The sequence below is a fragment of the Elephas maximus genome, chromosome 1 (genome assembly GCF_024166365.1).
Source record: "Elephas maximus indicus isolate mEleMax1 chromosome 1, mEleMax1 primary haplotype, whole genome shotgun sequence".
In the NCBI taxonomy this organism is placed as follows: Eukaryota; Metazoa; Chordata; class Mammalia; order Proboscidea; family Elephantidae; genus Elephas; species Elephas maximus.
Window position 1 is genome coordinate 184,164,720 of NC_064819.1, and position 24,476 is coordinate 184,189,195.

At 37.6% G+C, this 24,476-nt stretch overlaps 1 protein-coding gene across 1 annotated transcript in view; it reads left to right on the forward strand.

The window, feature by feature from the left end:
• Window positions 1-24,353, forward strand: part of RFX6 (regulatory factor X6) — a 58,352-nt gene extending 33,999 nt beyond the window's left edge. Inside the window, exons 7-19 of the mRNA XM_049875558.1 lie at window positions 89-196; window positions 3,672-3,749; window positions 3,866-3,979; window positions 7,220-7,269; window positions 9,870-10,029; window positions 10,904-11,048; window positions 12,967-13,076; window positions 13,989-14,106; window positions 15,565-15,687; window positions 17,702-17,908; window positions 19,524-20,036; window positions 20,886-21,098; window positions 24,172-24,353. Coding sequence (XP_049731515.1) covers window positions 89-196; window positions 3,672-3,749; window positions 3,866-3,979; window positions 7,220-7,269; window positions 9,870-10,029; window positions 10,904-11,048; window positions 12,967-13,076; window positions 13,989-14,106; window positions 15,565-15,687; window positions 17,702-17,908; window positions 19,524-20,036; window positions 20,886-21,098; window positions 24,172-24,353 — 2,121 coding nt within the window. The remainder of the gene's footprint in view (window positions 1-88; window positions 197-3,671; window positions 3,750-3,865; window positions 3,980-7,219; window positions 7,270-9,869; window positions 10,030-10,903; window positions 11,049-12,966; window positions 13,077-13,988; window positions 14,107-15,564; window positions 15,688-17,701; window positions 17,909-19,523; window positions 20,037-20,885; window positions 21,099-24,171) is intronic.
• Window positions 24,354-24,476: the final 123 nt, after the last annotated feature.

The following is a 24,476-nucleotide window of genomic DNA, read 5'->3' on the forward strand; positions in this document are numbered from 1 at the left end:
GAAATTTTGTGGGTTTCTATTTTATTAAAATTGTGTTTGAGAGCCATATAGTTGATAATGATTTATTTCTTTTCATTTTTTTTCTAAGGGTGGCTTTACTCGGAAATACTCACTTAGCTCAAAAACTGGAACACTTCTTCCAGAATTCCCGAGTGCACAACACCTTGTGTACCAAGGATGCATTTCTAAAGACAAGGTATCAATTAAAGATACTTCTCTATTGATTTTCTGATATGTTGGTTCCATATCTCAGTTTCCTGGGAATATCATAGCCCTTGGAGGAAGCAGTCAGAAATCTGCATAAACAAACATAATTGACTGATTTATATGAGGACAAACGTTTACTAACATTGATTAAACACTTTCCTATTAATTATTTACCATCTCCATGATAGTACATAATCAGAAGGTGGTAAAATAAACCTCAAAAGATTAAAGGCTGTTTTTATTTAAAACTCCTTTATATTGAGGAAGACAATACCAGCATGAGTTTATCACATCCATTTTCTTCAGTTATAAACTTTATGTGTTGAATTAGCTCTATTTTATTTTAGTAGGTAGCTGTCAAGCACTTCTCTAAGACAGGCTCTGTGTCTGGTACTGGGGGAAGATACCTAGGTAAAAGCCAGGACTATACTAGATGATTGCAAATTTCCTTTCAATTCTAAAACTCAGTGCTTTCTTATACTTGCAATTTTTTTTTAAGTTAACAAAGAGATATTTCCATAGGATCCAATTTATAAATAATTCGAAAGAAAACTTTTTGATGCTGATGTAATAAAGTCTAAGGTTAAATTCTCCTAATTATTTCTGTACCTTTAGAGCTGTTTTGGGGAGGCCTATTGGCTGACTAATAGCAGGGTCTATTATTAAATCACAGCCTAACTGATTTATACATTTTTCTTTCAACTAAAGTTCATATCTCATTAGCATTTGAGGAAAATACTTTTCATAGCTCACATTTTTGAGGTGCAAAGACAGATTAATCAATGCCCAGCTGTTAACATGGGCTCTGTATCAAAACAGAAAATAAATATAGCACATTGATTTAAAAAAAAAAAAAAGATCTACTGATGGGTAAGTAGGGATGGACAGTAACTTCCAGGTTTCATTCCGAAGAGAGACGTACCCTCCAGTTAAGAATAGGCAGAGTATTGAAAATAATTCTCAGATGCCTATTCCAAATAAGCCTTCTGAAATATTTCCACTTCCTACTATTCTCCCCCATCGCATTTCTCAAGCTTATCAAAAAACATATTTACCTTATAGATGCAATGTGTAATATTATGACTTCAGATTTGAAACACTGGCAATAAACTTCAATGTGTAGCAGCTTGTGGGAAACCTGTGTAAATCAGAGGGAGATCAGGGAACACAGGATTTTGGGAGAAGGTATTTTTTGGTTCACCTTTGTGGAGAAAGTTGCTTACATGCAAATATATTATGTAGATGTTTACATGGTGAGAATAGGAAAGAGAGAGAGTAGCAAAAAAAAAAAAAAAAAAAAAGCTGAGGAACTTGTTCCAATAATTCATTTCAGTTTCTCTGCTAGCCTCCAAGGAATTTCTTACCTATCAACTTAAAAAACTAGCCTGTAGATCATTTTTCACTCAGGTACCAAGGTGCTTATATAAAACCCTTGGTTTCTAAGTTCATTGCCAGTGGAACCCATTATGAACACCAACGACTGACATACCTCTTTGTCTCTTGAAGACAGCTGGGCCCTGTGTTTCACCTTCTTGGCCAGTAACCAATTTCCCCAAATAACTTGTCAGTACTAGAAAGAGGGGTGAGCTGAAGCTAAGCACTTTAAGCACCTCCTTTTTGAGGCAGAAAGGATGCAGAATGCCTGATGGGGTGCTAACTCCAGTGAAGGGTGTTAGCTAAAGCTGGGGGACCTACTTTCTGCCTCCTCATGGTGTCAGCCAAGGCAGCTGCCACGCCTACTACTTGCTCACTGATTTTAAAGAAGGTAAGCCTTGCCTGTGTTCTCGAGTAAAATTCTTGTTAAAGAATACAAAATACTGTAATTAAAATTCATTGTTCTAAGACTGTATAAATACTAAATAAACAAAGGCAGTACCAAGAGTAAGATTACACCTTTTTGATGATTTGTGTATAAAGAAATAAATCTTGACATAAAAAAAGGAGAAATACCTGTGACAATAAAACCTTACTTGTATTTTAGTAAATTTCAGGGCTCAAAGGTTTAATTTTTAACAACAGTTATGAACTTTGACACCAGTTTTGAAGGCATGACTCACACCTTCCATCTTTCCTGTTGTCCTAATCCTCAACTAAGAAGTGTATGTTGGTGACCCACCTGAGAACATAACGATGTTGCCCAAAGAACAGAGCAAGTCTCATTTGCATTGATGGTGACACATCCTGTTAGAGGTGTCCTGTAGTCAGCATACCTTCTTGGAGGTAGATTGGTCATTTGCATGTCATCAGTGTACAACTGTGAGCTAGATCACAAAGACTTGTGATCTTACTGGGCTGCAGGAATATAGGGAGGAGAGCAAAAATTATGGTAGGACGCCTCCATCACTCCCACCACCCTAGATGCCATTGGGAATAAAAATACTAACATCTGTTGATTTCCTAATATGTACCAAGGATTATTCTAACTGCTTTACATGTGTTGATCCATGTAATCCTCATAACAACCTTATTAGTTACTGTTATTATCAGCTCTGTCTTAGAAGTGATGAAATGAACTAACACAAATGTTATCTTGCCAGGCGTCACACCGCTAGTAAGTGGCAGATCTGAGCTGGGATTAAATCCAGGTGGTCAAAGAGCAAAGCTCACACTTTTAACCTATACACTATGCACCTTTCACATAGTGCACAAAACAAGTACTAATAGATATAAATATTTCAAGTATATAAAGTGAAGATTTATTTTGCATATTATTAAATTGCTGGAGTATTAATCTAGTTCTAATCCATGGCAAATTAAGGATGTTTAAAACTTCTTAAACTATATAATTTGCATATTTACAGTAAATCAGAAACAGATATTTCATAATAGACACTCAATGTTGAATCTTTTTCAAGTAAATGAGTCATTTGATATTATTAGTAATTCTAGGTAATATTTAGTGAGGTCTTACTGTGTGGCAGGCACTGTACTATGTATACCACATCTTATTTTATTTAATCTTCTTAACATGATATGAGCAATGTGTTATTCCCCTCCTTAAAGATGAAAAACCTGAGGTTCAGAGACAAAGCAACTTGTTCAAAGCCACACCTGGTAAGCAGAGCAATGGAGCTAGTGCTCATGCTTAGACAACTCCAGAACCAAAACTGGAAACCACCGTGCCACACTGTTCCAAGCATTCATTTAATAAAACCGTGTGAAGGGTTAACATATTTTACCATTTTCTGTTGATTTCCCCAATCACAGGTAATTTTATTAGGCAGAAAATTACAATGTTGCTTTTGCACACAGCTTCCTGCTACCTTTTTCACTGTTCTTGTCCTACTACACTGCAATTGTGGATTTACTGAGAACCGTACCTTTATCTTGGATTTCTCAGCATCAAGCACAATGCCTGATACCAAGCAGGAGCTTGAAATGCATGTTGAATGAATGAACAAAAGAACAAGTGAAGGAAGTGTTAAAAGGACACTTTGGTTAAACTTTTTTCTTCCTTGAAATAGGTTGATACTCTCATAATGATGTACAAAACCCATTGCCAATGTATCCTGGACAATGCAATTAATGGAAACTTTGAAGAGGTAAGAGTGACAAAGAATGCTTTGTTGACCAGGTTATATAAACTTTCATGTCCTGTTCTTTATCTGCATTCGTGTTAAGGGAAAAATCTTAATGCCACACTTTGTTCTGCAACTAGATCCAGCATTTCTTATTACACTTTTGGCAAGGAATGCCTGATCATCTTCTTCCCCTGCTTGAAAACCCTGTTATCATTGACATTTTCTGTGTTTGCGACTCAATTCTTTATAAGGTAAGCTCTTCTTGCATGTCTTAAAGGTGAGCCCTGTATTTCTTTAAATAGTATTCTATTTAAATTCTTACAAAATATTTTCAATTAATTTGTTGTTTCTGGCTGGAGATACAGTATCATTTTTATTTTTGATGAGAAAATAATCAGTTTAAATTTACATTAAATAAAACAAAATCAGTTTCTGTTTACAACTAAAAAAAAAGATGATTCTAAATGTGACATAGTTACTAATACATGAAAACTTAGCTAACTTTTATTAACTGTTTAAGGTGTTTCAGATTAAATAACACAATGGCTTTTTCACAATATTTTGGGCAAAAACAGAATTAGGCATCCTCATGGGATTAATAATTTGGAGATCTTGAGCATCTCTAGCTTTAATCCGGTAGTGTCCAGTTCTGATCCCAAACTGAATTAACAGTCCCCAAGTGTCTACAGAAGGATCATGATGACATCCTGAACAAAGACAAACTATCTGGCCTCTAGCCAAATACCTTATGGAAAAGGTGGTGAGACTAAAACACTTATGGTCTCTTCCCTGTTAGAGTGGCAAAAAAGTCCAAGGTGAGGGAGAAAACTAAATTGCAGTCTGAGTACTTTAAAGTGAGTTTGTCTACATTTATCTGTTAAATTAAAATAGAAAAAAAATCTTTCATTTTAAAAAACATTCTGAGCAAGAGAATCTAGGCTGGAACTCTATTAAGCATTTAGGAAATAAAAACCTAAATGAATTACCACTCTCAGTTTCTCAGTTTTGCAGAGAAACGAGGCAGAAGCTAGGCAGTCTCAGTCCAGAGGTACTTTTTCAGACCAAGAATTGAGAGACCTCAGCCAGAATGAGGGAACTCATATTTTCATCTGCTGTTCAGTCCTTGCTCATTACACGATAAGAGAGTGAAGTAGCCAATACAATATATTCTCTGTCATCAGTTCAGGTTAGAGCTTAATAAGGACAAAAGAGGTGGAACATTGTCTCATTTGTCTGGGTCAAATAAAAAAGCCATTATTTAGGGAGAAAAGATTCAGTTACGCTAACAGAATGAATATCTGTGATACTTACCAGCTGAGGAAGCAACTAGAATCGAGAAAGGGAGTGGCTCTAAGAGGTGATAAGAAAAGTCCTGGGTTCATGCACCCACCTGAACCACCACCAAGGCAAAGTCATTGGGATTATTATTCAGCTCCTTCAAGGAATACCCATACAGCATACTTTTTTTTTCAAATAATCTGTTTCTACCACTCCCCGCCCCCCCCCCCCCCACCTTTTTGGAGTCCAACACGAAATTCCTGCATTTAAGTGTTTTAGTTTCCTAGCGTTGCTGTAACAGAAATACCACAAGTGGGTGGCTTTAAAGAACAGAAATTTATGTTCTCACAGTTCTGGAAGGTAAAAGTCCAAATCTGGGTCTCAGTCCTATTGATTCCTTCCAAGGTGGTAGCTCTAGGCATTCAGGTTCCTCGGCAATCCGCCTATGAATTCCTCTGTGTGTGTGTGTCTCTGTGTCAAATCTCTTTTCGTAACTCAGAAATGGTTAGATTTAGAACCTTTCCTAATGTTAAATGATCTAATTAATATAATGAAGAAAATCCTCTTTCCACACAGGCTTATAACCACAGGTATAGGGATTAGGACCCCAACACATATTTTAAGGGGACACAGTTTAATCCATAATATCAAGGATCTTTAAATGAACCTGGTTTCTCCTCCTCAAAGTGGCCCAAGGAGGCACAGTGAACACTGTAAGTAGAATAGCTTCTGTTGTAAAATGAGCAAGATCTTCATCATCCTCCCGTAGGGAGTGGCCAGCTTTTGTCCATAAAACAGTTGTTTTTATTGTGTGCAGTGGATTCCAACTGACAGCAATCCTATATAACAGAGTAGAACTGCCTCACAGGGTTTTTTCTCCTACAGAGTGGCTGGTGGGTTCGAACTGCTGACCTTTTGATTAGCAGCTGAGTGCTTAATCATTGTGCAACCAGGGTTCCGTCCATAAAACAGTACTGTATTTTTATGCAAATAATGTGCATTTTCTGTGTTTGTCTGCCCTCAGGGCCTTCCTCCTCCCCTTGAGGGGCACCCTCACAAATGCCTCCATACCAACCGTCTTCCACATGTTGCTGTAAAAAAAAAAAAATTAGCATACCACGTTTATGGAAATACCTGGCAGGGGGAAGGCACAGCCGGCTAACAAGGGCAGGGAAAAAAAAAAAAAAAAAAAAAAAACCTTGCTATCCAGTCAATTCTGAGTCATAACACGACCCTAGAGGACTAAGTAGAACTGCCCCATAGGCTTTCCAAGGAGCAGCTGGTGGATTCAAACTCCCAACCTATTGGCTAAGAGGCAAACACTTAACTACTGTGCCACCAGGGCTCCAACCTCCAAAAAACGCAAAAGGCATTCATTAAACCAAAAAAAAAAAACCAAACCCAGTGCTGTCGAGTCAGTTCTGACTCATAGCGACCCTACAGGACAGAGTAGGACTGCCCCACAGAGTTTCCAAGGAGCTCCTGGAAGATTCAAACTGCCAACCCTTTGGTTAGCAGCCATAGCACTTAACCACTACGCCACCAGGGTTTGTGTAAAAATACAGTACATGATAATTAAAGGTTAATCCCTTGGTAATCAGCATACTGGGCATATTTGATACTCTCTCATACATATGGAGCACACATGCATTTTGCTGGTAGGCTACAAGGATCTTGTAGATTAGTGTCTATCTACATTTTGAAATCTCTTCTCCCCTAGATCTCTGGGTCCTCTTCCCCAGTTTATTAGCCAGCCTAGGGGATCTTCGATGCTCTTGTCCTATCCAGCTTCCCACCTCTTTTATTAATCATAGTTTTTCCTGAGCTGGAATCAGTCAACATTTCCTAATTTGTCCTTTCTATTAGTTCTCATCAAAGACCTACCCACCATCTCAACCGCTTTCAGGGCTCAGTCAGTCTAGCCCTTTCATTTCAATGCCCTTTCTGTTCTGATAATCAGCTTTCTGTACCAGGTACATTAATGTCACCTGCTTAATTGCCCGTGTTTTTAGATCCCTTATCCCACTGACTTTTACACACATACGACTCATACAAATATTCATTCTAGCAACAAAATTATAACTTTCAGAAAGGAGTTAACATGTTAGACTCTAGGAAACTGGTAAGAAAAAGTAATTGACAAAAAATAAGTGTCTTTTTATAGGAATACAAACAGTAAAGATTTACACTAACTTTCTTGTGCTGTAATTAAGGTTCTTACAGAGGTACTCATTCCTGCCACAATGCAAGAAATGCCTGAAAGGTAAGTTCAGTCAATAAAACGTGTTAGTGTCTTAGTGTAAGGTTTAACCTTGTACATTATAGTAAAGGAAAATGTTAGAAAGTAATTCCTTTGTTTACCAAGAAGATTGCTTTCTTTTTCTTGTCCCTTTGTGTTAGCTGGGAGAGATGTGCCTCCATCCGTATATTTAAACCTCGTTGTACAAAATTTGTGGAACAATCCTGAAATCTCTTTAATTTGAAAGCTGCCAATTGAAAAATGGGTATTTAAGTGAGATTGACCATCACAATACTGAGAAAATTCTTCACTGGAAACTGGCTTCAGGAAGATAAATAGTAATGATAGAAGGAAAATAGCCGCAATAATAAAGACTATACTGAAATTCTTATATTTTTGTTATTAACTTTAGTCTTAATTGCAAACATCAGAAAATAGCATTCCCAAGAGACAGAAAGGGCCACATAAATCAGACTGCATCAGCCTGAGACCAGAAGAACTCTAGCTACAACCCATGACTGCCCTGACAGGAAACACAACAGAGAATCCCTGATGGAACAGAACAGTGGGATGCAGATCTCTAATTCTCATAAAAAGACCAGACTTAATGGTCTGACTGAGACTGGAAGGACCCCGGAGGTTATGGTCCTTAGACCTTCTGTTAGCCCAAGACTGGAACCATTCCCAAAGTCAACTTTTCAGACAGGGATTGGACTGGACTATAAGATAGAAAATAATACCAATGAGGAGTGAGCTTCGTGGCTCAAGTAGACACGTGAAACTATGTGGGCAGCTCCTGTCTGGAGGGGAGATGAGAAGGCACATGGGGACAGAAGCTGGCTGAATGGACTCGGGGAATACAGGGTGGAAAGGAGTATGCCGGTCCCATTAGGGGGAGAGCCACTAGAAGTACATAGCAAGGTGCACATAAATTTTTGTATGAGAGGCTGACTTGATTTGTAAACTTTCACTTAAAACCAGAAACCCAGTGCCCTCGATTAAAAAAAAAAAAGCATTAATGGAGTTACTACCTTTTAACAAAAGAATAAGATCTCAAATAGTTTATTGAAGTGTTACCTGAAGACCTTTTACAAAGCCTTTTCCAATGGGAGAACAATAGAAATTTGAAAAAAGAATCAAATTTTCTTTTGAAAACAAAATCTGATGAAATAATAAAATTTATTTTAGGATTTGGGGGCAAAAATACGTGTAGGACTGGACATAGTTGTTGTTCAGTAAATATATGCTGATCAATAAAATAAATTTTATGTTTTACTTACCTTTTCTTCCAAATTGTTTTATGTATTTGTGTAATAGTTGGTGTTGGCCTTGACAATAGTTCTTTTTAATCATCAGTTTGAATCCTTTAAACCCCTAACCCGTGCTCTGAATCAGATAAGCTTACATTTCTATGTCACAGACGAATGGCTATGCTTACTTAGTGTCAGATATCCAGCTTCGTGACTATTTATAGTAATGATGATTAAAAAAAAAAATTGCCGTTGAGTCAATTCCAACTCATAGCAACCCTATAAGATCAAGTAGAACTGCCCGCTAGTTTCCAAGGTGTGCCTGGTGAATTCAACCTTTTGGTTAGCAGCCGTAGCTTTTAACCACTATACCACCAGGGCTTCCAATAATGGTGATAGCGAACCTTTATTAAACACAACATGGGCTTTGAGATTTTACATAAATTATTTCATTTAATTCCTACAATGACCCTGAAAGGGATTATTTATATATGTATTTATCTTTTAAATACACAAGCATTTCATGTTCATTGTAGAAAAATGAAAACATTAGTAAGTGCAATTAAAAAAATCACTTCTAATCTCATGACATTGTTAAAGCTTTAGATTATTATCTCACAGAATTTTTCAGGGAATATCTCTAAATATACTATACACGTTTTAGCAAATAGAATCATAATACACATACTACAATACTGTATTGTGAAAATCTTTCCATATCAATAAATATAGATTAACATTTTTTTTAATGGTTGTATAGATTTCCGGTATATGGAAAATACTGTATTTAATAAAGTCCTCATCGTTGAACAGCTATGTATAGATTTTTTATGTTGAGGTAATGCATGTAGATTGATTTTTTTTTTCTTTTTATACATTCTCACAACCAACTGTTGGAATTTTCTAAGTAGAATCCTAACTAATTCAGCATGAAAAATTAATTTGGAGTATAAAAAATATGGTCTCTTAATGTCTCAAAAAGCTGAGAGTTGTAAAGTCTAGTGCACACTTACATTGTCATTGAAATGTTTTGTAGAAAATGATTGAATCATGAGTTAATAATAATAATGGTATAGTTAATTGGGCACTGACTGCATGCCAGACTTGAAGCACCTTCCATGAATTCTTTAATCTCATCCTCACTATAATTCTATGAGATAGATACTATCCTTAGCTCCATCTAACAGATGGGGAAACTGGAACTTCAGGAGGTTGAGTATTTTGACCAAAACGATAAATGGCAAAACTAGGTTCAATCTGACTTCAAAAGTCATGCTTCTGGAAACATAGAATAAATAGCATACCTCTGTTAAACTACATTTGTTAAATGCATTTTTGAACAATTTGGTATTTAACACATAGTTTTCTTTATAGCCTCCTAGCGGACATAAGAAACTTCGCTAAAAATTGGGAACAGTGGGTTGTTTCATCCTTGGAGAACTTGCCAGAAGCCCTAACTGACAAGAAAATACCTATTGTGAGAAGATTTGTATCTTCTCTGAAACGACAAACATCTTTCTTACATCTTGTTCAGGTAAGTTGGTAAGCCTAGGGTTTTTAAGTCACCAAATGAAGAATGAATCTACTGGTGAGGAAAACAGAAACTTTCGTAGATTGTTCGGAGACCCTAGATTGAATCGGAGAACAGAAAAATGATATTAGTGGGAAAATTGGTGAAATTTGAATTGGGTCTGAGGTTAATAATATTGTACCAATGTTTTCTTAATGTTTATTTCCTGATTTTGTTAATATACTATGGTTATATAAGATGACAACATGGGGAAGTTGGGTGAAAGGTATATTGAAACTCTGCACTATTTTCACAATTTTCTATAAATTTAAAATTATTTCAAAATAAAAATTAAAAAGAAAAAAATCCCCTGAATGCAATCGAAAAGTGAAACACTTATTTGCCATATGAATCCAATTGGTAGAAATTAAGTCTGTGATGAATGAGACCATGTGATATTTAACATTGTGAAACACACAAACTCAACACATTTTAAACTGCCTACTAATTATGACTGTCTTAGGTAGGGAGGAAAAAGTAATTCTTAACTTAGGAATACCATGTTAAAATGTAATACCCCTGTCCATGATCATTTGCTTTATGAAGGCTTCTAGCCCCCTAAATTTTTAAGGACTAACGAGATAATTCCAGATAAGAAATATAACATTTAAAAATCCTAATTATGTGACTGTGGGTGAAAAGATTCTAAGTTCAAAAATATTTTTCAAACCTTAGCATATATGATCATGAGCCTCAACTATTTGTTTTAGTTTTAAAATAAGGGGAAAAAAAGTTATTTGTGATATTTTTCCCTCTAGGAACTATTATTCTAGAAGCTAAAATTTTAAATAGGATATAAATGATATAGTTTAGTGCCTTTTTTACTTTCTTTATGCAGATTGCCAGACCAGCTCTCTTTGACCAGCACGTGGTGAATTCTATGGTATCTGATATTGAAAAGGTTGACTTAAATAGTATTGGATCTCAGGCCCTTCTCACCATTTCAGGCAGCACAGACACTGAATCTGATATCTACACTGAACGTAAGTCTGGTCTCTTTGTTTGGAGCAGGGTTTCTCCCCCTTGGTACTGTTGGCATTTTGCAACAGGTAATTCTTTGTTATGAGGGGCTGTCCTGTACTTTATGGAATTCTTGGTAGCATCCTTGACCTCTACCCACTAGATGCCAATAGCAGTCTCCCGCCAGCTGTCACAGCCAAAAATTCTTCAGACATTGCGGATGACCCCCAGGACACAGAATTGCCACCTATTTGAAAACCCCTCACTTATAGAAACATTTAAAATAAAAATTTTATAAAATTGTTTTCTTAAAACAGTTTATTTACTGTGAAAACCTAGAAAATACTGAAATATTAAGAGTGAAATAAAAGTCATCCATAATCTCATTGCCTAGAAATCACCCTGGCTTTGAGCTTTGTGAGTTTTCTTACACTATGTATACACACATTCATATACATTTTAAGGAATCCTGGTGGTGCAGTGGTTACAGTATTTTTAGGCAAATAACATGCACCTTCTACGTTTTTTGCCAACAGCTCTCTCTCCCTGCGAGGTATTTTTATAAGTGCACTAAACCGACTTTTTAAGCAGCAATGGCTAAAAAAAAAAAAAAGGCATAGCAATGTTTAATAAAATACCTCACTGGGGAGGGAGTGGTTGGCAAACAAATGTAGAAGGTGCTTGTTTTTTTCGTTAAAATATGGCAAGTGCTCAGTTGCTAACTGAAAACTCGGCAGTTCGAACCAACAGTTGCTCCACAGCAGAAAGATGTGGCAGACTGCTTCCATAAAGATTATAGACTTGGAAACCCGGTGGGGCAAGTTCTACTCTGTTGTATAGGATCTCTGTGAGTCGGAATTGACTCAATGGCGACGGGTTTATGTGTGTTATACTATTAGTATCATGTGGTGTATGATGCATATCAAAATTATATCTCAACACAAAATTGTTTTTCAAAGCAGAGGCCCTCTGCTAAAGTTTGGATTATCTGATAAAACTTAGCAAAGCCAGGACATGTGATTAAACAACTAGGCTTGATTTCCAAGGGATAATAGTCCAGTCTTTCTCCCTTGGAGTCCCTGGGTGGTGCAAAGGGCTAATGCTTGGCTGGTGGTTGGGCTGGAATCTGCCCAGAGACTACTTGGAGGAAAGGCTTGACAATCGACTTCCAAAAAATCAGCCACTGAAAACCCAGTGGAACACACTTCTACTCTGATGCACATGGGGACGCCATGAGTAGGAATCCATTCAGTGGCAACTGCTCTTTTTTTTTTTACATTTCTCCCTGTCTTCTGAAAATATAAAAACCGCAGCCTCTTATAGGCTATAGCAGAAATAACAGACTACTGTCAGGCAACAGTCCAACCTCAACTCCACTTTGTGTTCCCTAGCATAAAATTATATTACCCTGATTCAGTAACCCTCAAAGACTTTAATAAAATGATAGTTCTAAATTGCTCCTTTACATTTTACATGATTAAATATTATTCATGTAACTGGCGCAATCCTGCAGTGCAAAATTTAATTTCTGCTTAAATGAAATGACATTTCAGAAGGCAGGAAACCAAAAAGCTTAGCTCAGTTTATTTATTAGCTTTTAACTAATCTTTTCCATTTAATGAAAGCATAGAATTCAAAGTGAACATTTAACTATACTGACAGCTTCACTATTCTTGCCTAGTATATTCCTACATAAATACCTATATTTCTATATATGCCAAGATTCATACACTTATGATTAAAATTTTGACTGGTAAAGGACTAAAGTTTTTTTGTTATTGTAGTTATTCTCAGGATATGAAGTTAATTCCTTTCCCCCATTTAATTTAATCTGCCTAACTTTCCCTTTTATGCTATAAAATTACTAATCATTCCTAGTTATAGGTGTTCTCTTGAGTCCAAAGTAGAGTGCAATATTCTGTTTTCTTTTTTTCATGACAGATGACTCTATCACAGTGTTCCAAGAACTGAAGGATCTCCTTAAGAAAAATGCCACTGTGGAGGCTTTTATTGAATGGTTGGATGCAGTGGTAGAGCAGAGAGTTATTAAGGTACCTTTCAATGACATATTCAGAAAACAAATACTTTTGTTAAGACTGGTGAAGGAGGGATGGCAGGTTGTGTATAAAAAGGCTTCACAAAGCTTTTGTAGTCTTACAAATAAGGCAGCCCAAAAACCAAAATCAGGAATAGGTGCCAGATTTGAGAACTTTGGGCATGGATTCAATTCTCTTCCTCCTTTGTTGACCAGGGGATGCACTATGCCCTTGCTATAGGTCGATAAAGTCACGACTGAGTAATATCAATAGTGAAAGGTAAACTTAGAAACTGGAACGATATAGATCTTTTATATATATTACCGATAAATATTGATAGAAAATATGGTTTTAAGTACTTGCCGCTCTGAATTCCGAGAGTTCAGTATTTTGCGTCTCCTACATGGTTTCTTCAACTTTTTCAGTTAACCTTCAAGTCATTCATCATGAAGCAAGGCAATAAGAACAAATATATCCATCACTAGTTGGTGTTAGTCACTCCATACAAGGAAACTAGTTATAGTTTAGGGACTTGCTTTCTTCTGGAGGGAGAAGAGATTATCATTCAGGACCTGAGAAGGTGGGTTAATAATTCACAGAAACATATAACCCTTCCTTCACACTTCACATTCTGTTCTCTTTAAAGTTCTGTCACAGGAAAATTAAAACTATTTTATAAACTATTTCATTTTGTTGTCTAATTCTATCAGGTAACAAAATCATATAAAGACCTATTAGTCTTAAAATTATAGTAAAGAGGGGCCAAAATTAAAATCCCAGGCCAGGTAATTTTACTTGATGATATAAATGGTATGGCACACCATCTGCCCATTTGTCAGTTTATCTACCTCTTGATCTAACTTAGGATGCATGTAACAATGAGATGACAGGTTTTATAGTTTTGTTTTTTACTCCCTTTACTTTTAGACCAGCAAACAAAATGGAAGATCATTAAAGAAGAGAGCTCAAGACTTTCTGCTGAAGTGGAGCTTTTTTGGTGCTCGAGTAATGCATAATCTCACCTTGAACAATGCATCCAGTTTTGGTATCCTATGTGCTTTATAAAACTCTTCTTAGGTGGATTATATCATTTGTCCTGTTAATTTTTAAATACGTGGCACCTTCATTTGTCAAACCATATCTGAATATTGAGCAAGTAGATCATGGCTTTTGGAGCCAGACCACATGCAGGGTTGAATCCTAACGCTGTTTCTTGCTGGCTGTGGGCTTTACCCAAGTTAATCTTCTTATCATAGAAAGCGGAGACTATACCCTTTACAAGATTGTCTAAGCACTTTAGTGAGATGTCGTATATATAACCGGATTGCCTAGAACCCTGTAAACCCTTAATGAATAGTGGCTATTATTCTTACATTCTACCAGTCCTTGGGTAAATTGTCCTTGTTAAACAAACAAATAAGCGGTAATTAAGACATTATTTTTCAAAGGCCTTACTCATTGCAATATGGCAAATTTCTGCATCTTTTCTGGGCAACCACATAGCTGCACTCCAGGAGTCAAAGAGCAGCTTAGAAGATATACTCTCATATATGTATCTGAACCATCTTTCTTGATCTGTATGACCTGTGAAACAAATTGAGTCAAGCTAGCTTTTTTTAAAAAACATTGCTACCTTCTTTTCCATAAAATTTCTATGATTCTTATTATTCTGCAGATAGAATGTTAAAGTCATGGACAATACCTTAATATTTAAAAGTTGTGCTTTGAGAAATCTTCACATCACAAGATAAATAAAAATTTAACTAAATTGTTTTTATTTAATTTTCAGTGGAGTTAATAAAATCAGTGAATTTATGTTGAAGGATGAATAATATGTGCTGAATCTATTACTGGAAATATCATAGTTAAGGTTTCTTAAATCATACAGCAGTGAAGCCTAACTTCATCATGAAAAAAAGGCTTTTGTTGGGAAATCTGTTGAATAGTTAAAACAAGTTTACATTTTTTTTTCCAGTACATCTTTCACATAAAAATTATTCTTTTTTTTTTTGTTTTTTAAATCAAAGAGTATTTTGTTTCAGGCTAAAAAAACATCTCCTTACATGATTTTTTTTTTCCCCCCAGATCATGTTGGCCATTGTCTAATTATTTAGTACAAAGTAAACGAAATAGAGCAGAGTAGAGCTTGTTCTCCCCAGGTTAAAGCTTATCACACTCCAGTGTGTGCCCTCTTAAAGCATAAAGCATGTCTCACTTTCATCCGTATTTTCCTTTGATGTAATTAGTGGCCAAAGAGCTGGCAAGACAGTGCACACAGTGAGCTGGGCAGGCGGTACACAGAAAGATTAGAGACTCAAGTTAAGCATATTGGTCTTAGCAGGTCATTTAAAGTCCAACAAGTATTTGTTTATTTCAGTTGCTCCTTGTAAAGTGTTGCGAGATGGTCACAGAGATAACTTGACTTCTCTTTCTCCTTTCCTCTCTGTCTCTCCCTGGTTTTCATCTTAAAATGTCCTCTTCTCGTTTCTGAACCACAAACAAGGTTCTTTCCATTTGATCCGAATGCTCCTCGATGAATACATTCTTCTGGCCATGGAGACCCAGTTTAATAATGACAAAGAGCAGGAGTTGCAAAATTTATTGGACAAGTATATGAAGAATTCAGGTAATTTAACATATCTGTCTTTTTTATCTTGTTATTGGAGCCCTGGTGGCACAGTGGTTAAGTGTTAGGCTGCTAAACAAAAGGTTAGCAGTTCAAATCCACCAGCTGCTCCTCGGAAAGCCTATGGGTCAGTTCTACTCCGTCTTACAGGATCACTGAGTCAGAATCAACTGGATGGCAACAGGTTTGGCTTTTTGGTTTATCTTCTTATTCATACATCTTTGTTTAAACCTAGGAATTTGTGACTGTATGTGTTAGTGGGTTTATAATAGTCTCAGAGTCCCCTCCAACACATCGCTATTTACAGTATGCTGAGACTACTGGAGCACTTATTTTTCTTTCTTGAATTTATTCATAAAATAGTCAAAGTACAAGAGCCCTGGTACTTGGCTGGAACCGAAATTTCAGCTGTTTGAACCCACCAGCACTCTGTGGGAAAAAGACTTGGTGATTTCCAAGACCACAGTCTTGGAAACCCTATGAGGCAGTTCTATTATAGGGCTGCTATAAATTGTAATCAACTTGACGGCAACAGGTAACCAATAGTCAAAATACTGAAAACTCTTAAGGGTATATATTGGTGTACTTAACTTCTGGGAATTGTTTTTTTCTTTTTTTATTGAACTTTAGATGAAGGTTTACAGAACAAACTAGCTTCTCATTAAATAGTTAGTACTCATATTGTTTTATGATATTGGTTAACCCCACAACATGTCAACACTCTCTGTTCTCAAACTTGGGTTCCCTATTACCAGCTTTCCTGTTCCTTCTGCCTTCTAGTCCTTGCCCCTGGACTGGCGTGTCCCTTTAGTCTCATTTTGTTTTATGGGTCTGTCTAATCTTTGGATGAAGAGTAAGCTTCAAGTGTGACTTCATTACTGAGTGTCCAGGTGTCCAGGGGCCATACTCTCAGGATTTCTCCAGTTTCTGTCAGGCCAGCAAGTCTGGTCTTTTTTTGTGAGTTAGAATTTTGTTCTACATTTTTGTCCAGCTCTGTCCAGGACCCTGTATTATGACCGTGTCAGAGCAGTTAATGGTGATAGCCGGCCACCATCTAGTTGTACTGGATTCAGTCTGGCGGAGGCCATGGTAGTTGTGGTCCATTAGTCCTTTGGACTAATCTTTCCCTTGTGTCTTTGGTTTTCTTCATTCTCCCTTGCCCCTGAAGGGGTGAGACCAGTAGCATATCTTAGATGGCCCCTCACAGGCTTTTAAGACCCCAGATGCTACTCACCAAAGTACAATGTAGAACATTTTCTTTATTAATTATGTCATTCCAACTGAACTAGATGTTCCCAGAGACCATGGTCCTCACAGCTCTCAACCCAGCAATTCAGTCCCTCAGGGAGTTTGGATGTGTCCATGGAGCATCTATGGCCTTGCCTTGTACAAGTTGTGCTGGCTTCCCCAGTATTGTGTACTGTCTTACAACTTCTGGGAATTTTGATGCAGTTGGAGAGGTGACTATAATAGAAGAAGTAAATATAATTCAAAGTAACACATGTGGTATACTGCCTTATAAATGTTTAAAAATAAGATCTATAGCCCTGGTGGCACAGCAGTTAAGAGCTACAGCTGCTAACCAAAAGATCAGCAGTTTGAATCCACCAGCCGATCCTTGAAAACCCTATGGGGCATTGTATTCTGTCCTATAGGGTCACTATGAGTTGGAATCAACTTGACAGCAATGAGTTTTTCAACGGGTTATATGAATTAAAGAAGGCAGGGCACATATCCATTTGGGGTATGATGACTTGCATTTTGATGACTGTTCATTCCAGAGTGGATTATTTAGTGCCCATCAGAACACACCTATTCCCAGGATCACACAGTTAACAAAACCACCATTGCCAAGACCAAAGGTCTGCCAGCCTTATTTCCCACAGAAAACATTTCTCAGGAGTTTCCAGATTAATTACTCAATCGTGAAATATTTTCGGTTTCTTTTATTTGGGCTAATCTACTGGGAACATGGGAATGATTTTAGCTTTTCCATTTAAAAAAATCTTTCCAGATGCAACTAAAGCTACTTTCACTGCTTCTCCAAGTTCATGCTTTCTGGCTAACCGTAATAAAGGGAGCACAGTTACCAATGACACGGTGAAGAATGAAAGCCACGTAGAGACAGCCTATCTTCCTCTGTCATCCAGTCAACCTGGAGGTTTAACCCCTGCTCTGCATCCATTCCCAGCTGGGAATACAGACAATCTGCCACTCGCAGGTATGCTGTGAAATAACCAAGAGAACCGCTTATACTTCGACAAATCTTAGGGAAGCCTATTCCTTTGTGTTTCTAATAATTAGATTCCAATAATAAAAAAGCTTATCTTAACTGGCTTCATAATAAGTTGTGATTTTCAGCAATTGTCATTCACATCTTTATTAATACCATTATTAACATAGGTATACATCTTGCTAAGTTATATCATAAGTATGAACAATTAGTTATCTTCATTTAATGGCAAAAGAAAATAGGACAAATTTACAAAAAATCCTTAAGATGTTGAAGACTAAAAAGAAATAGATTGCTTAGTTATTTTTGACTTTAGAGGAAACTTTATTCTCTTCCATTAAAAAGTTAATTTGGCCAAGTTAAGATAACCATTACAATAATTTTTCCCATTTGACCTAGGGTCCCCTTTGTGCCAAACTAAATGTATAGTGTCTTGAACTAGTTAATAGGTAATACTTTAAATCTAATTATTGCCTTGTGTCTTTTTTGAAGTCCTTCTATATATATTGGAGTCCCTGGGTGGTGCAAATGTTTAATGTGCTTGGCTGCTAACTGAAATATTAGAGGTTCAATTCTACCCAAAGGTGCCTTGGAAGAAAGGCCTGCTGATCTACTTCTGAAAAATCAGCCACTGAAAAACTCTATGGAGCACAGTTTACTCATGGGGTGGCCCTCAGTCAGACTTGACTCAATGGCAAATGGTTGGTGTATATACGTTACTTCATTGAAAGCATAGACTTTAAACCTCGAAGAGCTTTATAGTTGAGGTCGCTAATTGCACCAATGGAAAATTGGAGCCCAGGGAGTTAACGGCATTCCTAAGTCACATTGCTCATCAGTGGTACTTGCTGATGTTTCAAATTGGCTGCTTTGAAGTCATAGCCATTTTGACATTATAGGTGGTCCCAAACTTATGATGCATTTGAGTCATGATGAACTGCACTTATGACAGTCTTTTTTGTACATCTTATCGTTAGTAATATGTACTACCTGCAATGTTGCATGGCATAATTTGCTGATGTTATCATTCTTATGCCAACCCACAAAGACAAATAAAGATGGGATTTACAAAGATACCAATGATAATAGGCAATAATAATGAAAACTAAAAAAAAAGAAATATTAGACTTACGTCAGAGCTGACTTTCAATGGAGTTGTTGGAACAGAACCCGGACATAAGTTGGGAACTACCTGTACTGCATTTTTTTTTTTTACCATAAAAATCAAACCATCAGGTTGTTTTTTAATCATGGAGAAATGTGAACAGCAGACCCCCTTGCTCTCACCAAGCTTGAACTCTAGCCATTCTCATTCCTGTGGGAGCATGAGCCATCACAGACTTTCCTCAGTAGCTGCAAACTCCAGAAATCTCCACCATTGTGAAATATACACGTATAGTGGTGGTATTTTTAAAATTGGGATTTTTGGTATTCCTCGGTTCTGTTACTTTTGGAGGGTGGGGTGAACCAAGTTGGAAAAAAGATATATTAATAACCAATTCAAATATGTATTTTAAATGTGAGCCAGTCTACTTTAATAACTAATTAAAATGCCACTAAGTAAATGGCCACTAAGTGAATGCTCTGGTAATTTTTTTTCCAGGTCAAATGGAGCTTTCCCAGAGTGCTGGTCATTTGATGACACCACCCATTTCTCCAGCCATGGCAAGCCGAGGAAGCGTCATTAATCAGGGGCCAATGGCAGGGAGACCCCCAAGTGTGGGCCCAGTACTTTCAGCCCCATCACACTGCTCAGCATACCCAGAGCCCGTTTATCCTACTCTTCCTCAAGCCAATCAGGACTTTTATGGGACCAACTCTACCTATCAGACTGTGTTTAGATCACAGCCCCATGTCCCATCAGGACTCTATTCTCACCGCACCGAACATGGTCGATGTATGGCCTGGAGTGAACAGCAGCTTTCTAGAGACTTCTTCAGTGGCAGTTGTGTGGGGTCTCCCTATAGTTCCCGGCCACCTTCTACCTATGGACCATCCTCACATGCCCAAGATTCACACAGTATGCAGTTTCTAAATACAGGAAGTTTCAATTTCCTGAGCAATGCAGGAGCTGCCAGCTGCCAAGGAGCAGCATTGCCTCCTAATTCACCAAATGGTATTGACATTTTTGAAGCAATTTTCCTGGCTTTTGAGATGGTAATAATGCAAAATTAGACATTGAAATCCACCCCTGCTGAGTAGCATGGGATCCCATGTAAGACTTCTAAAGATCATGGTATTTAGACATTTGGAGCTGATATTTGCCACACAGAAACACGTCCCCTAATTCTTGTGGCTTCATTAAAGTTGTTCTTCTAAATATTATATCAAATCTTATGCCTGAGACCAAGCTTGATAGCCAAAAAGAAGAATGTTCTGTCAGTTGAAAATATTTTTAATGAGTAATGTTTGTTCTAGAAAACTAAAACAAATTTTTAAAGATCAGGTCTGAAACGGTGCCCCTTGTTAGGCAATAAAACAAAGGAAGTTAAAGGAGGTTGTGAAGACCTGCTGACTCCTTCAACCACCAAAATAGGCTCTATGTATAGGCTGCTCTGATGCCTCTCTCCTAAGCGTAGGTCAGTCTTTCTCCCACAGTCATGAATCTGTAAATAAAAATGATTTTGAAAAGTAGAGTAATCTCTGTGAGAGGCTAATAGTGTTTTTTTCTTCATAGGCAGATCTTGCTAATTTAGATAAGGGAGACATGAGAGGGGCATAGTCTATATCTCAAAATGAGTACTAGGACAGTGCCTCTGATTTTTTTTTTTTAACAAGATACCAGCATGGTGAACCATATTCTATATAAGCCTAACTTCAACCGTATAGTAAATGTAGATACAAATGTAATATTTACAATTTGATATCACTTTAAGGCTCTACCCAATTACCTTGACCCTTTTTCCCTCCCTGGAATGTTCTTTAGAGTAAGTTAACAGCACATTCTCCATGCTTTCTGTTGTAGGATACTATGGAAGCAATGTAAACTACCCAGAGTCACATAGACTTGGATCAATGGTGAATCAACATGTTTCCGTCATCAGCAGTGTTCGCTCACTGCCTCCCTACAGTGACATCCATGATCCACTTAACATTTTAGATGACAGTAGCAGAAAGCAGACCAGCTCATTTTATGCAGACACATCACCTTCGGTTGCCTGTCGGACTCCAGTAGTAGGTAAATTATTTTAGTAGTTCTTGAAAACATTTTAAAAAGTCATTAAGCTCAGGTATGCAACATTACTCTGGAGGGAGAAGTGTTGAGGTGAACTGGGCACTCCTGTTGCCACAGATAGTTTATCACTTTGGATCTGAAGTTATATTTTTGTATCTGAATATACAGTGGTAGCAGCTAGCTGCCTGCAAATCGACCTCCAACTCATGGAGATCCCATACACAAAGAAGTGAAACACTGCTGGGTCCTCCACTATCCACACCATCAATTGCAGATCACGCTGTTGTGATCCATAGGGTTTTTACTGGCTGATTTTCAGAAGCAGCTTGCCAAACCCTTCTTCCTAGCAGTTTTACTATCTCTCAGTATATACCACTGTGCAACCTGCTACTAGATCTGTTATTCATCCAAAAAGAATAGCTGGAATCTGTTAGGCTTTCAAAAATTAATACAACCTGTCAAATACAGTCCAAAAGCTTTACCAGGGCAGTATTGCTGTCTTTCTCTCACTGTCTCTTGTTCACTGTTGGACCCAGGGACAGTGCTAAGATGTGTCTGTGGACTCTATCCGTACCCCAAAGCCAGTCCGGGTTAAAAATAATAATAATGATAAATTATGTCCTGTCACAGAGGCTACTAGCATTTTGTCAGTCTTACGTAATGTGCGATTGGCCACTTCAGTAGAAAATGTTGCTATTTTTATTGTTCTATAACATACAATTGAAGTAACAGTGGGCAAAACAGTGTTATTGTCAAAAAGTTCCCTAACATCTTCTTCTAATCAGGTTGCTGTCTTTAAACAACTATAAAGAAATTCTTCAACTTGTACTAAATACATCAGCAACACCTATCAAAGTGGCTATAATAACAGGAACTCAATAAATCAGTGAGTTTAAAAAAGGGTAAAACCATACGTATAGAGCATCTCTAAAATTACTGTGTTACAACCTAAGTATATTCATGTAAGTATGAAGGTAGAGTGTTACGATTTATATATGGTTGAACTTCCACTGGAATTGATTTCAGACTAGCGTAAGTAAAGGCCATTGACACCCAACAGAAGCATTAGGAAAAATGAGATCAATTCCATCTCTCCTCACTTGGTGTGTTTTTTCAATAATTCAATAGGAAGTACTTCTTCCCTTCCTGTGACTGTTGCAGATGCCCCCTGAACAGAGTCTAGCAGCTCATTGCCTACTGTCCGCAAATAGTCATTGCTTCTAGGTTGCTCTAATGAAGCAGAAAATTCCACTTCAGGAAGTCTCCTCACCATAAGACTAAAATGTACTGTGTTGCTCTTGTTACTATTGGTTCTATTTACTCGTAGAGATAGTGAAAGCTTTGATGGAGCAGAGGTTGGATGTAGAGTAGATTCTAAGTTTAAGTTGTCAGAACTGTCTTGTAAGTAAATTGCAAAAAGGGCTTCAGGGTGAAAAGAGGGACTAGAGTTAAGTGGGTTAATAGTGCAAAGATAATTGGGACCCACTACGGAAACCCTGGCGGCATACTGGTTAAGACCTGCGGCTGCTAACCAAAAGGCTGGCATTTTGAATCCACCAGGTGCTCCTTGGAAACCTAATGGGGCAGCTCTGTTCTCTTCTATAGGGTCACTGTGAGTTGAAATCGACTCAGTGGCAACAATTTGGTTTTGGTTTTGGTTATAGATTTCCTGGAGTCCCTGGGAGGTGCAAATAGTTAATGCACTTGGCTGCGAACCGAAAGATTGGAGGTTCAGAGCCACTTGGAAGCCACTGGGAAGAAAGTCCTGGTGATCTGTTTCCAAAAAATCAGCCATTAAAAACCCTGTGGAGCACAGTTCTACACTGACACGCATGGTGTCTCTGTGAATTAGAGTCGACTCGATGGCAACTAGTGGTTTTATAGCTTTCCTTAGTTATAAAGCCTGGTTCTTAATGACAGAGAAGATGGTAGTTAGAAAAATGAGAAAAACAGCCATGAGATGAAAACAACCATAAAAAAAGGAAAAGAAGAGTTAGAGAGCCAGTTTGTCAATTTCTTTTGAGAGCTAAACTGTGAGGAGGATATGGTGGTGAGTAGGACAGAGTTCCTGCCTGTAAGAAGTTTACATCCTGGTGTAGGGAGAGCAAGGCAATGAATATGTAAACAAATGCATTATAAAGATAGTTTCAGGTACTTTGGAGATCATTAAATAGGGTAAAATGGCAGAAAGTAATGAAGGAGTAGCTTTAGGTATGGTCATTGGGAAAGAAACCCTAAGGCTGAAACATTTGAGTTGAAAGTTGAGTGGTAAGGAGATAACCATGTGAAAGTCTGACGGTGGAGTTCTAGGCAGAAGAAACAGCAAGTGTCCAGCCTTTGAAATGGACACGTTTGGAAAGTTCAACAGGCAGAAAGGCTAGTGTGAGTTGAGCATGGTGAGTGAAGGAGAGAATGGAACAAAACAAAGCAGAGAATAATTAACGTAGGGTGTTATGGACCATGACAAGTGGTTTATGTTTTATTCTAAGAGTAATGGGAAGCCATTGCAATGTTTGATCAGAAGAGTGACAATCTCATTTACACTTTTGCAAGATCATTCTGGCTGCTTTCTGGAGGTGGATGGTGAGAAAGAGATGAGTGTCATGAGACCAGTTAGGAGGCTTATGTGTTCATCCAGGTTGGAGAAGATGGTGGGTTTGGGCTAAGATTGTGGCGTTGCAGATGGAAAGAAATGGTAGGTTGGGGACATATTTTGGTTGTAGAGCTGTCTGAATTTAAGTTGAAACTGAGTTTGCTTTCCGAAGGGTGTGGAAGAAATAACAATTCTTAGCAATTTGAACCCACCCAGCAGCTCTGTGAGAGAAAAGACCTGGCAATCTGCTCCCGTAAAAATTACACCCTAGGAAACCCTAAGGGGCAATTCTACTCTGTCAGTTAGGGTCACTATGAGCAGGAATCAACTCAAAGTATATACAACAACAACAACAGGAAACTACTAAGTGAGAAAAATGGAAGAAAAGATTAGGGTTACTTGACAAATCACAAACACTCAAATTCAGTAAAGAAAAGAAAATGTCAGTCAATTTTCAATTACTAATTATATTTTCTATTTCAGCATCCAGCTTGCAAACCCCAATTCCTTCCTCTTCTTCCCAATGTATGTATGGAACTTCTAATCAGTATCCAGCTCAAGAAACTCTGGATTCCCATGGTGCAAATAGTAGAGAAATGGTGTCCTCTCTGCCACCTATCAACACAGTGTTCATGGGAACAGCAGCTGGAGCTGGAGGGACTTAAACCAACAGTGTTGGGAAGGGGTTAAAACTTGCAAAATTTCCACTGCCAAACATTGTTATTCACTCAGACTACCAGGAGAGTAAAGAAAATGGACTATGCATTGATGGACTTTTTTTTCAAGTC